This window comes from Carlito syrichta, unplaced genomic scaffold (assembly GCF_000164805.1).
Source record: "Carlito syrichta isolate Samal-C Ts95f unplaced genomic scaffold, Tarsius_syrichta-2.0.1 Scaffold59884, whole genome shotgun sequence".
Classification (NCBI taxonomy): domain Eukaryota; kingdom Metazoa; phylum Chordata; class Mammalia; order Primates; family Tarsiidae; genus Carlito; species Carlito syrichta.
Window position 1 is genome coordinate 25,765 of NW_007003980.1, and position 13,776 is coordinate 39,540.

A 13,776-nucleotide genomic window follows, 5' to 3' on the forward strand; every position below is an offset into this window, starting at 1 on the left:
GAAGTTTAACTCATCTTTTGGTTGCCTTTATCACCATCACCTGTTAAAGTCTTTTAATCTGCAAAGCAGCTCTAACTCAGAGCTCTAAAATTGCCTCTCAAAACTCACAATAGACTAAACTTGGATTTTTAGATTAGATAATTAGATTCTTTTTAACAGGACTTCTTTCCAACACTTCTCCTTATCCAGCTGTGTTTTGCTCTCACCAGCTGTTGACGGGGCTAAGGGGGTGGTGAGGGCTGGGCAAGAGGAGGAAGCTCCTCTCTGCAGAGGGGGTGGCAAGCTGCGGTGGTCCTATTTACAACTGGTTCTCAAAGCATGGTCTCCCAACCCACAGCACCAAACTCCCATGAGTTCTCATTAGAAATGCAGGCACTTGGGCCCTACCTCCCCCAGCCCTGCTGGACAGGCCATCCAGGGCTTCGGATGTGCGCTTCCATCTCGAGGATGTGGCTCCGATGTGGCGTTCACGAGATACAGGTTGCTGGCAAGATTCTAAAACAGTTGGTTGAAAATAATTGCCTTGACTGGCTCTAGTGACCCCCCCAGGAGAATGCCCCCCTCCCGTGCATGTCCACCTCATTCATCATTTATGGGTGTCTCTGAGGCTCTGCGAGGCTGCCGGTCAGGGTGGGATTTGCTAATGAGCAGCAGCCTGGCTGTCCTGCAGGTACCTGCGTGTGCAGTTGAGGACAGCCCAAGGGAGCCCTCCCAGGACATAAGCAGGGGTGGGCCCTGAGGTGTCACCTGACACTGACGACAGTATTTGCTGTGCTGAAGAGCCAGGGCAAAGACAAGCCTACGCCAGAAGCCAGCTTCTGTGAGGAGGACTGGATGGAAAAGCTGGCAGCAGCCTTTGCAGACCCGGACTCCAGCACCATGAACGTGTCCTTCGACCATCTCCACTTTGCCGGAGGGTACCTGCCCTCGGACTCCCAGGACTGGAGAGCTGTGATCCCGGCTCTCTTAGTGGCTGTCTGCCTGGTGGGCTTTGTGGGAAACCTGTGTGTGAGTGGCATCCTCCTTCACAGTGCGTGCAGAGGAAAGCCATCCATGATCCATTCTCTGATCCTGAACCTCAGTTTGGCTGACCTCTCCCTCCTGTTGTATTCTGCACCCGTCCGAGCTGCAGCGTACTCCAGAGGCGTCTGGGATCTCGGCTGGTTTGTCTGCAAGTCCTCCGACTGGTTCACCCACACGTGCATGGCAGCCAAGAGCCTGACGATCGTTGCGATGGCCAAAGTGTGCTTCATGTATGCGAGTGAGCCCACCACGCAGGCGAATGTCCACAGCTGCACCATCGGGTCGGTGCTGGTAGCCATCTGGGCTGTGGCCAGCCTGCTGCCCCTGCCCGAATGGTTTTTTAGCACCACCAGGCACCACGCAGGTGGAGAAATGTGCCTTCTGGATGTACCAGCTGTGGCCAAAGAGTTCATGTCTTTGTTTGGTAAGCTATTCCCTCTCCTGGTGTTCTGCCTTCCATTGTTCCTGGCTGGCTTTTATTTCTGGAAGGCTTATGGTCAATGCAGAAAAAGAGGAACCAAGACTCAAAACCTGAGGAACCAGATCCGTTCCAAGCGTCTCACAGTGATGTCACTGAGCATCACAGTGACCTCCGCTGTTCTGTGGCTACCCGAGTGGGCAGCCTGGCTGTGGGCATGGCACCTGCAGGCTGGAGACCCAGCCCCACCACAAGGCTTCAGAGCCCTGTCTCAAGTCCTCATGTTTTCCGTCTCTGCAGCAAACCCTCTCATTTTTCTTGTGATGTCAGAGGAGTTCAAGGAGGGCTTGAAAGGCTTGTGGAAATGGATGATAACCAAAACACCCCCAGCAGTCTCAGAGCCTCAAGAAACACCAGCTGGTAACTCAGAGTTCCTTCCTGCCAAGGCTCCATCTCCAGAGCCCCCAACATCAACACCAGAGAGGGAGAAATCCAGCTCTCCCTCCTCCAGCAAGGGGAAGATGGAGAAGGCAGAGATTCCCATCCTTCCTGATGTAGAGCAGTTTTGGCATGAGAGGGACGTGGTCCATTCCATACAAGACAACGACCCTATCCCCTGGGAACATGAAGATCAAGAGACAGGGGGTTGTGATACACAGATTTAAATTTCAAAGCAAAGCACGTTATAATTATTGTATTACTTGTACTGCTGCTTAACAATACTGCTGACTTTACCATGTAATATAGGATAAAATTATGACTATTAGGAATTACAGAAATGCTTCACATTCTACATTTTCAAAATGTGCAGTGTGGTAAGTAGAGCACTGTGTTAGGAGTTAATACTTGTTTTGGAATTAAAACCGGCTGTCCAAAGAATTCATTTAAGGGTTGGGTAAAGATGCTGCTGTCAATGACTGGAGAGCCAAGTTCTTCTGCCACTTGTTCACAATGGCTTTGTGACTGCGTACCCTTTAGGTCCAGCCCTGTGATTAACAGGCTGGAGCCTGGAGTGGCTCTGCCAAAGGCTGAGCCCCTCTGCCTTCTGTTTCTTCCTGGACCTGCTGGTCCTTACCGCATCTATTAAATTGGATTTCACATAACCAAAACTCAAAGGCTACATCCACTTGAGGTTTTTCTTCAATACATTAATGACAAATTTTAATGAGTTGTCTTCATGTGCCTAGTAATTATTAATTTACTTTATGAAAATCTATATAATTTTCATGACCAAAGGTTACAGAATAAGAAACACCACCTTATCCCAACTCTGGGCTAATTTCAAGTTAGTTATTTTTGGCTAAGTTTAAATAAATTCAAACTTTGCCTTATACTAAAGCTTGCTTCAGTGATCTTTTAAAAGACACCTAAATGAGTCTTCAGTTTCTAAGTCTGAGAATTTTCTCAGCCTACCCGTGACATTCTATATTCTACTATGGAAAAAAACAAAACTTTAAAAAATGTCCTTCCAAGATGCAGAAGGTGGTTATTCTTCTATTAGCAGAAATGTGTTCCTCCCAGTATCTTCTTTCTACCAAGATGAACTATAAGCCATTATTAGTGATCTAGGCTTCAACTACTGATTAAAAGCAAGTCTTCAAATATAATGAAGGGATAGAGACAGTGGTCTTGTTAACGGTTATTAAACTTGCCCATATCTTTGAAAATGACCTCTGCTCAAACTTTTAAACCACCAAAAGGATTTTTAAGTTATAATGATAATAAAGAGTAACATGAAAGAGAAAAAGATATTAGTATCAAAGAGACACTTCAACAAATACAAGGCAGAATTTGGCTAAGAGAAAACTAAAAACATAAGGGTAATGCAGAAAGACAAGCAGTAAAATTAAATTTTGTCTTCCCAAGCATATGGTAAAATTTGTTTAATAGGCAATAACTGTTCATTTTATAGCAAGGCAAAATACACCCAATAAAACATAGTGATTATGATACATTTCTTCCTCTTTCAATATAATTAGGACATTTATCTATCATTCTTAAGTACTTTGTTATAGAACTCTCCAAGGTATTTTCACTGAAAGGTTCCCTCAGAATAAAAATGCCTTTAGGGCAAACAATAGAGAATCTGAAATGCAAAAAATGTTATGAAAAAAAAGAATTGTTTTGTTTATGTTCAGTCTGTGGGTTTCTGGATTTTGTTTTTGTTTTTTTACAAATGGTCACAGTTTGCTTATTAACACAGAAGGTAGGACTGTTTTATTTTTACTTCATTACAAATTTTATTTGAAGCTCATGCAAATATAGTTTAACCCAAGAATCCAAAATATTGTTTTGTGATCTGGCAGTTAGACAGGGATGACCATTAAAACTGTCTGTGATGAACTAATTGAATTAATTACTCTTATGTTTATTTTATATATATAATAAATGTAGAATGTAAGTTTCTGATGTTTGATCCTTAACTTGTAATGAAATAAAAATAATGTTTTACTTCACATAGTTTTAAGAGGCTTAAAGCTGTGTTTGTCTTGAATTATCATTTCAAAATTATTTGGAACAATGGGGCCCAATGGGAGAGGTCTGACCTTAACCTTGGCACAAGTCTCAGGGTGAGCTGATTTTTTAATGATTTTGCCGATAAGCACCAAATCAAGATGCAGGCACTAGAACCAAGTGTAATTATAATGAACCTTTCATTAAGAACCTGGCACGCAATATTCTGACTTGATTCCTCAAAAAATCTGCAGAAAAAAAGTGATTTGCACCTTATATGAACAATTAAGACCAGATACTTGAAGAAAACAGTAGGAAACTAGAACAGACGCCACCAAACCAATGGGCAAACAACAGTATGCAGAATTCAGCATAATAAAATAAGGCATTCTAGAAATCTCACCTTTGCAAGACAGTCATATTCTATAATAAGCGGGTTTCTTTTGGAGAGCATTTCAATCTCACTCCTCATAAACAAAGTAATATGAACATGAACGTGTGTGTTTGTGACTGTGTATACAAAACATACAAACAAATCTGTTGGTATTCCCTGTTTCTAGGTTTTGCTGCACAGTAGATATGAGATAACAGGGAAAACAAGTTATTCTACTAACATATATTTCCTTAAGCATTTTATTTATGTCGTACTCTGAAACTAACAACCTAGGAAGGGATAAAATAAAAGGACTTCTAAAAACTGGAGACATAAAACTTGGGAATAAGCGTCATGGGTGTGGTGCACATGACATGTTGAATGGATCCCAAAAAGGCACACACCACCTATGCTTAGATAAAAGACAAAAACAAGAAAATAAAAAACCCCCAGGCCTTCTTGCTATGAAGCAACGAGGTACTGCTAAGGGACTTGAGCACCAAAATGATTCTCTACAACTTCCTTCCCTTTTACACGGAAAATACTGTATTATTATTTGCAAGTCTTTAAAAACTATATAATATTTAAGATTTAAAACCAACTTTCTTGTGTCAAATTACAGTTGCTGTTTCTTTAAAAAACAGAATTAAAACCTTTTATAAATTATATAATAATTATCATATATAATACACATATATAAAAAGGGTTGGTTTATTGTAGTTCAAATACATAAACTGAACATTCAAACATCTTAAAATTAAACTTTAGAAACAAAAGTTTGACATTCAAACAGGAGTACTGTTTACAGGGAACACCCAGAAGAGTAATTTGTTGTCTAATCCAGAATATTGATAAAGATCACTTAATGTGAAGAAAATATGTTGAACCAGTGGTTCTCTGTGGCCAGCATGTTAGTTATGACCATGGGTCCACACCTGAGAAGTCACTACATGATCTTCTCTTAGGCTAAACACCAAAAACTGGTCTATAATTCCAAGGGGATAATCAAAGCACAGAAGTGAATTAATGAAACTAAACTGTTCTTTAGAGACAAAGGTAAAAGTATTGTCCATTATAACAATCTTAGCCTCTGGAAGATAATTCAATTTTCAGTGTTTTCTCTTTTACCCGCTTTTAAAAAAAATCAGAACAAAACAAACCCCGACTTAGGTTTTCTTGGAGTCTGTGGTATTTCCATCTGGCAAGTTCAAACCACAAATGCTCTTGCTTCTTGCACGTATAACACTGCTAGAAAGAACATCACCAAGTCACTGACTTCCACGTCTCATATAAGGATGATTTTTAGCTTCAAGATTTTAGATTTACTAGAGACAGCCTATATTTGAGTATGTATGTCAGTCATGCCACACAAAGAAAAGCATAAATATTTCCAAAGTGTTCTGTCCAGAAACTGTTCACGAATGCTTCTCCTTCTGTTCGTCAAGATGGTTTTGCAATAGGTTGACTAATGCACATATATGTAAAAACCTGAAAGTTGGCTCATGCAAGCGTTCTGAATTAATAGATATCCCTGTGGAAGAGTATTTAGAATTATTTTGTTGATCGTCTCGTGGGCTCTGACGCTGTGGGGGGTGGGGGTGGTCCCCGGCGATCCAGGTCATCGACATATGCTACGATCAGCTTACGCCTCTCTTCTGGCACACAGTCCAGTACTAGATACCGTTTGTCATTCTGCAAAATTTTCTCTACATCTTTCAGGTGCTGATCAGATTCCTGGATTAGCTTTTTAGATCTGAAATAAGAAAGAGAAGTCCAAGAATTACTTATGGCTGTTCATACGTCTTTCAGAAATGAGCTGGAAATGTCCATCTAGTTCCTATTTGTGTTTCCATTTTTTTTTTTTTTTTAAGAAAAATGTCACTGCAGTGGTCACCTCTGTAAGTCACCTCAGCAAAGACTCCAAGGAGCGAAAGGGCCTCAGAAGCTGAATTACCCTCCCACCCCTCTGGTGGTCCCTCCAGATCAGGGCTGAGGGTGGGTGGGTAGCCTTGCCCGTGCTGTACCTGTTCTGTGGATGGACAGAGGACTTCAGTCTGCGGGGCTGCCAATCCCAGCATCTTTCACAAGCTTTCACTTTCACATCTTTCACTAAATTAACTATAAAAATGTAGAAAGAAGTCTTACTTCACATCTAATTTAAAAGCCCAAGCTGATGCAAAACATTAAGGATCCTGACCAAAAAATCCAAATGACAAAATATCTAAAAACCACACCCTCAGCACTATCTATCCTCCCGTGCACATACCCTTCATTAAGATGTTTCAGTTTTTTCTTTTAAAGGAAGAAAAGCTGGAGCATGAAACAAAAATGGTTTCCTGCATACTGACTGGTAAGCAATGCAAAACTGTTTTCCTGATGGTAAACTGTTGGGGGTGGAGCACTGTTTGGTATACTACCAAGACATCTTCTTTTAAGGCTCTGACTTTGTAATTCACAATTTTTATTTAACTATATCCAGCAAAATGCTTTCCTCTAAGAAAAAAATGTTTTTGCTGAGCTTAAATAGATCATTTCAAGCTTTAGAATAATCACTGGATAGACTTCAGAGGAGGCAAAGATAACGAATAGTGAAGGATTATTTTTAAAAGTCTCTGCATGAAATACAATTCTTAAATAGTTGAGGGTATGCCTAAAAAAGCAGTGAAGTGAAAACAAAGGTATGTTTTAAAAATAGGATGGGTGGGTAACACAAAATAAGAATTGACATCTGGGCCCTTTCTTTGAAAAAAAAAAAAAAAGTATGGTAGATATGGGCTATATTTGGCTTTGAATAAAAGTTGGCACCTTCTTATCCCTAAAAATTAATCATGTCAACATGTGTGTGAATGCAAAGTATGCTCTGGTCATTAGAGTAAAGACTAGTAAAAGACAATGACTGCCAGTATGAAACATTTCAGTACACACACCTATATGTTATAAATTTGGTCTCTTTCAAAAGCGTCCTGAAGTCAGCTTTGGCTGTGATGTATTTGTCTCTGATATATTCTTCAAACTCTCTCTGCTTTTTCTGCAACAACAAAAAGGTAAGATTAGGAAAAAATTCCTACTAATTCCAAAATAAACATCATTTATTAAACTAGCAACCTGGAAGTCACATAATAAAATTAAAAATCCAAAAGAAAAAACAGAAGGGTACATTTTTGTCCATATAAAATTTATTAAAATGCATTATCTGCAATGTACATTTTTAAGGCAGAAAGAAAGCAAGAATGAGCACATTATGTATTCGTGTGGCTAAAACTTGAGGATGTGCCATGTATGTACTATACTGCTAAGATCATATTCTTCAATCTTCATAACAGCCTTGCATCTTAAAAAATAAGAAAAGTAAGGGTTAACTGTTCACTTCCTACAGACTGTATTTATACCTTCAAGCACAAAAACACTAATGTGTTATACTTTATGAATGCACCAGCTATAAGATCAACACTCAGAACTTAATACTGAGCATTCAGCTTTCTGCTAAGGTAATAATAATGAGGGGTATAAACTCTATGGGCCTAAAAAAGATCTTCTTATCAATTCTAAACAGTCAGAAATGTTAGAAACTTGAGACTGGGTCTCCCTCCCAGCTATCAGTCTACCACTCTTTTCCAGCCATGTATATTTTGTGGTTTACACATCTAAAATCTAACTTACTAGAGTTTGAAAAGGGGAAGAATATCAATTTATGGGTTTTTAGATGTCAGACCTAGAGAAACCAACTAGGAAAGGGGAATGATGAAATAAGAAAACAAAAGAAATGCCAAGGGATAAAATGAAACGTGGTAAGCTACACTTTTCTCAACATCATTCACTATTTCAGACTTTAGATGAATCTGTTTCCTAGAAAGGAGTCAGAATACACAAGATCAGGCTCAGCTTTTATAAACCTCATGTATCTGAGAGGCTCTTCTACTGTCAAGTTTGTAAGTATATGAGAACAAGGGATCTCATAACGATGCTCTATTAGTGTGGCTAATGAGGCAGGTGCACTGATAGTGTGGCACCATTTGCCAGCCTGAGTGTGTTTGTCTAGTGAGAGCTGACTATAAAATAATAAAAACTGTAGCTTCATTAAATCTCTAAGAGCTCAAATCACAAGCGTAAACTCAAGGATTACAATTTTAAACTATCTATTGTGCTTTCATGTTAATATGCCATACAAGAAACAAAAATATGAACTTAAAATTCAGACTCATTTCTCGTCATATACTTAAAAGCGATTCACTTGAAACCAGAAACTTCTTTTTGGTCAAGACATTACTTCCGCTGACTAACCACCCAATTAATATTCATAAACTGACAGTGAATCCCAGACACAAAATCCACTCACCCTGTCACTGGAGGAGAACTTAATACACCGAGGATCTTCTTTAATAATTTTTTTTACTTCTTTCCACGTGGATGTCAAGGTAATCTTTGAAAAGACATGTAAATAAAAAACATAAATACAACTCACTTTTATTTAGGGGGTCAAACTGCAGCACATATGGTACATAATATTACACACTGACCTGCGATCTCTTGTAATGCCCAAGCGTAACTGGACTAGTTAGGGACAGGGAAGCAGCGTTAATGCAATTTCTTTTTGTTGGCTTGCCACAAGAGTTATTTTCATGGCCATACTTTCAAGGTGGCCTAAGACAATCACCTGCAAACCCTGTATTTACATGGGCAAACATCATAACTTCTGAAGAAACCATCACCAAAAAGAGAGCAGATAAACAGGAACAAAACCTGGATAACAAAGTGTACAAACTGCCAAACAAGGGGCCACAGTACCAAATTGAAAATGGAGCAAAGAAGAAATTTACTAGATCTGTTATCAGGAGGGATCACTGACCACATACAGCTAAGGACATTCTGAATTACCATAGTAAAGTTATGAATTTGAAAACTGCAAAGAAAAGTAATTTCTAAATAAGAATGCCATAACATTTATAAAATAAAATCAGAGAAGAAAGTGTCATAAAATGTATTCTAGTAATTGATCTAAAGACCATGACACTAAAAATCATATCAATTTTCCCTTGGAATTATTAACAGCAATTCATTCAGATTAAAACAAGAAAAATAAGAGACTCTTACCGCAGATGTTTCATCCAGAAGTTGCCTAAAGTGCTCCCTCTTCTTTTTGGTAAGTGCTTCAATGTGTTCATTAAAAAGCTTCTCTTTTTCCTCTCTTTCCAATAAGGATCCAGATTCCCAGCGGTGGTCTTTTCGGAGGGTCCTACGAGTATCAGACCATGACACATCTGAAGAACGTACCTAGAAAAAAGAGAACTATATAACACCAAAGAGACTTATCTGTTCATCTCAATCAGCTCAATTATTTAGCTTAGAAATGACAAGTCTGGCTTATTTTTAAAAGGTGGTGTCATTCATAAACCAAGAAATAACTTCTTGAAAAATAAATGTATTCTGACTAGACTATATCATAAATGAATACTGTATCAAAATGCCATGTAAAAAGAACTTACAGCAAGCTAGTAAGTTCAAGACACTAGAATATTATCATGTTGATCAACAACTAAGCAAGGTGTATTTCCAATAATCTAAAAAAGAAGCTTCTGGTGACTCCACCTTAGTTATTAAGAAGTTACTAAAAATCTGCTTTAAGGCAGAAATCTTACCTCAATGCTCACTTAAGTCATAAAACCTGGGTTAAGAGATAAGACAGGTAGGGAAAGATGAAGAGACGCTATCTCTCATCAGTCATGATTTCTAAGAACTTCACAGATTGAGCATCTATCCCTTAATCCCAAATGCTTTTTTTTTTTTACATTTTAGAAAAACCACATATACATAATAAAATATCTTAGGGACAGGACACAAGTCCAAACATGAAATTCATTTATGTTTCATATATACCTTATACACATAACCTGAAGGTAATTTTATACAATATTTTAAAAATTTTATGCATGAAACAAAATTTGTGTTATCATATTTATGTGTGGAATTTTCTACTTGTAGCATCATGTCAGTTCTCAAAAAATTTCAGATTTTGGAGTATCTTGGATTCAGGATTTTCGAAATAGGTATGTCATCAATCTGTAGTACTTAGGTACTTACTCAAGTACTTAACATTTTATGACCTTCTAGTAGAAGTGGATAGGAATAAAAGAAAAACATATTTTTGTCTGCTTACAGTACTAAGCAACTCAGCAAAACAAAAGCAAAACAAATCTTGTGCTCAAATTTGAACTTATCAACTACATACTGAAGTGATACAAGCATAAGCAAGATTAACAGTCAAGAACACAAGATAGCAGATGCAAGAATGATTCAACATATGCAAATCAATAAAGGTGATACACCACCATTAACAAAATGGAGGATAAAACCTTATGACCACCTCCATGGATGCAGAAAAAGCATTTAACAAAATTCAGTACACTTTCATCATAAAAACTCTCAACAAGTTAGACAGAGAGAGAATGTAACTCAACACAATAAAGGGTATATATATGACAAACTCATAGCTAATCTCATACCCTACAGTGAAAAGTTGAATGCGTTCCAAATCAGTGGTTCATCGCTTTTTTTCAACGTAGTACCAGAAATCCTAGCCAGAGCAATTAGGCAAGAGAAAGAAATAAAAGACATCCTGATAGAAATGGAAGAAGTGAAATTATCTCTATTTGCTGATGACACAATCTAATATACAGAAAACCCTAAGACTTCACAACCAAATTGACATACAAAAATGAGTAGTGTTTCCATATAGTAATAATAAACTATCCAAGAAGAAAATTAAAGAAACAATATCATTTATAACAGCAACAAAATAAATAAAAATACTTAGGTATAAATTTAACCAAAAAGTGAAAAACATATATTAAAAACTATAAAACACCGATGAGAGAAAATGAAGAAAACACAAATAAAAGAAATGATATCCTGCGTTATAGGCCAGAAGTATATTGTTACAATGTTCACACTACCCAAAGCAATCTACAGATACAATGCAATCTCTATTAAAAGTCCAAGTGGCCGGGCTTGGTGGCTCAGTCTGTAAACCCAGCATTTTGGGAGGCCGAGGCGAGTGGATTGCCAGAACCCACAGGTTCGAGATCTGCCCGGGCAACTAGACAAGACCTCGTCTCTACAAGAAATAAAAAATAAAATAAAATAAAATAACCGGGCGTGGTAGCGCGCGCCTGTAGTTCCAGCTACTTGGAAGGCTGAGGAGGAAGAATTGCCAGAGCCCAGCAGGTCGAGGCTGTGGTGGCCGGGAACATGCCACTGCACTCCAGTCTGGGTGACAGTGAGACTCCAACTCAAAAAAAAAAACAAAAAATTCCAAGGTCACTTTTCACATAAAAAGAAAAAACAATACTTAAATTTGTATGTAGCCACAAAAGACCCCAAAGAGTCAAAACAATCTTGAGAAAAAGAACAAAGTAGGAGGCACAACAGTCCCTGATTTCAAAATATATCATAAAGTGATTATAATCAAAACAGCACAGTACTGGCATAAAAACAGAAACCTATGTTAGCAGGACAAAAAGTACAGATATCAACCCACACAGTCATGGCCAACTGATTTTTGGCAAAGCTGCTAAGAATACACAATGGGAAAACAGTGTTCAATAAACAGTGTTGGATTCAGTGTGGTGGTTCATGCCTGTAATCCCAGCACTTTGGGAGGCCAAGGCAGGAGGACTGCTGCAGCCCAGGAATTTGAGACCAGCCTTCAACAACATAGTGCAAACTCGTCTCTACCAAAAAAAAAAAGTCAGGCATGGTGGTGTGTGAAAATAGTTCCAGCTGCTCAGGAGGCTGAGGCAGAAGGATCACCTGAGGCCAAGTGTTTAAAGATGTGGTGAGCCGTGAGTGCCACTATACTCCAGCCTGCCTGGACAAGAGTGAGATCCCAATTCAAAATTAAAAAATAAAAAGTGTTGGGAAAACTGGTTAGTCAAAGAATAAAATTGGATCCTTATCTCACACCATACACTATCCCTCCAAAAAAAACCAACTCAAAATAGATAAAAGACTTAAATATAAGAGCCGAAAAATATAAAACTACTAGTAGAAATCATAGGGGACAAGCTCCATGACTTTAGACTGGGTAATAATATTTTTGAATATTACCCCAAAAGTACAGGCAACAAAAGCAAAAATGAACAAATGAGATTACAACAAATTTAAAAGGTTCTGTACAGCAAAGGATACAAGTAACAAAATGAAGAGACAACATACAGGACAGATAGTATTTGCAAACTATATACTGGATAAGGGGTTAATATCCAAAATATATAAGGAATTCAACTCAGCAGCAAGAAAACAACAACAAAAAAATCCAATTAAAAAATGGGCAAAGGACCTGAACAGACATTTCTCAAAAGAAAATATACAAATGACCAACAGGTACATGAAAATGTTCAGCATTACTAATCATTAGGGAAATGCAAATTAAAACCACAATGAGCTATCACTTCATCCCTGTTAGAATGGGTACTATAAAAAAGATGAAAGGTAAGTGTTAGCCAAAATGCGGAGAAAAGGAAACTTATATATTCGTGGGAATGTAAATTAGTACAGCCATTATGAAAAACAGTATGGACCCTCAAAAACTCATGGCATTACCATGTTCATTGCAGCACTGTTTATAACAGCCAAGAAATGGAATCAACCTAAGTGCCCAACAACAGATGAGTGGATAAAGAAAATGTGATATGTATACACAATGGAATATTGTTCAGCCTTTAAAAATAAGGAAATTCCATCATTTGCAACAGTGAGGATGAACCTAGAGGATAATATAAAAATGAAACAAGGCAGGCACAGAAACATAAATATGCCTAATCTCATATATGGAATCTTAAAAAGTTTAACTCATAGAAACAGAGTAGAATGATGGTCACAGGAAGCTAGTGGGTAGGGAGAAGGAGGAGGGATGGAATGAGGAACCAGTCAAAGGGTGCAACATTTCAGATAGACAAAAGAAATATGTTTTGAGATCTACTGCATAGCAGGGTGACTAAATCGTTAATACTGAATATTCAAAATAACTAACAGAAAAATTTCTAATGTCTCACCAAATAAATGATAAGTAAACAAGGTGATGAATATGTTAATCAGCCTTGGCTTAATCACTCTGTATATCAAAACATCAACTGTATCCTGTAAGTGTATAAAATTATGAGTTGTCAATTAAAATAATTTCAAAAAAGAAGAATTCAAAGTAACAGAAGACAGGTTTGGCTGACTCACCAACCAGCAGAAAGGTTCATGCCATTGCTGGTAATGACATTAAAAGTTAAGTCACAGTTCTACCAATGTGAAGAAATATGGAAGATTAAAAAGACAGAAAGAGGGCTGGGCTCGGTGGTTCAGCCTGCAATCCTGCTCTTTGGGAGGCCGAGGTGAGTGGATTGCCTAAGCCCGTGGGTTGGAGACCTGCCTGGACAACTTGGCGAGACCTCATCTCTACAATAAATCAAAAAATTAGCTGGGCGTGGTAGCGCACGCCTGTAGTTCCAGCTACTTGGAAGAC

At 38.2% G+C, this 13,776-nt stretch overlaps 2 protein-coding genes across 5 annotated transcripts in view; one reads left to right on the forward strand and one right to left on the reverse strand.

Annotated features, from left to right (window-relative positions):
* Nucleotides 1-848: 848 nt before the first annotated feature.
* On the forward strand, nt 849-2,106 carry GPR151 (G protein-coupled receptor 151). Its single transcript, XM_008050413.1, has one exon. It carries the CDS (start codon nt 880-882, stop codon nt 2,104-2,106), a length of 1,227 nt encoding a protein of 408 aa, XP_008048604.1. The 5' UTR covers nt 849-879.
* Nucleotides 2,107-4,961: 2,855 nt separating this feature from the next.
* Nucleotides 4,962-13,776, reverse strand: part of TCERG1 (transcription elongation regulator 1) — a 66,313-nt gene continuing 57,498 nt past the window's right edge. For all 4 annotated transcript variants that reach the window (XM_008050321.2, XM_021708417.1, XM_008050316.2 and 1 more), the window contains 4 exons: nt 9,360-9,539; nt 8,605-8,688; nt 7,196-7,296; nt 4,962-6,021 (listed from right to left, as the gene is read on the reverse strand). In XM_008050321.2, coding sequence (XP_008048512.1) covers nt 5,820-6,021; nt 7,196-7,296; nt 8,605-8,688; nt 9,360-9,539 — 567 coding nt within the window. In that variant the 3' untranslated portion in view covers nt 4,962-5,819. The remainder of the gene's footprint in view (nt 6,022-7,195; nt 7,297-8,604; nt 8,689-9,359; nt 9,540-13,776) is intronic.

What these genes read in the sequence shown, in the direction of transcription:
- GPR151 (XM_008050413.1), top strand. Translation starts at nt 880, where the DNA reads ATGAACGTGTCCTTCGACCATCTCCACTTTGCCGGAGGGTACCTGCCC.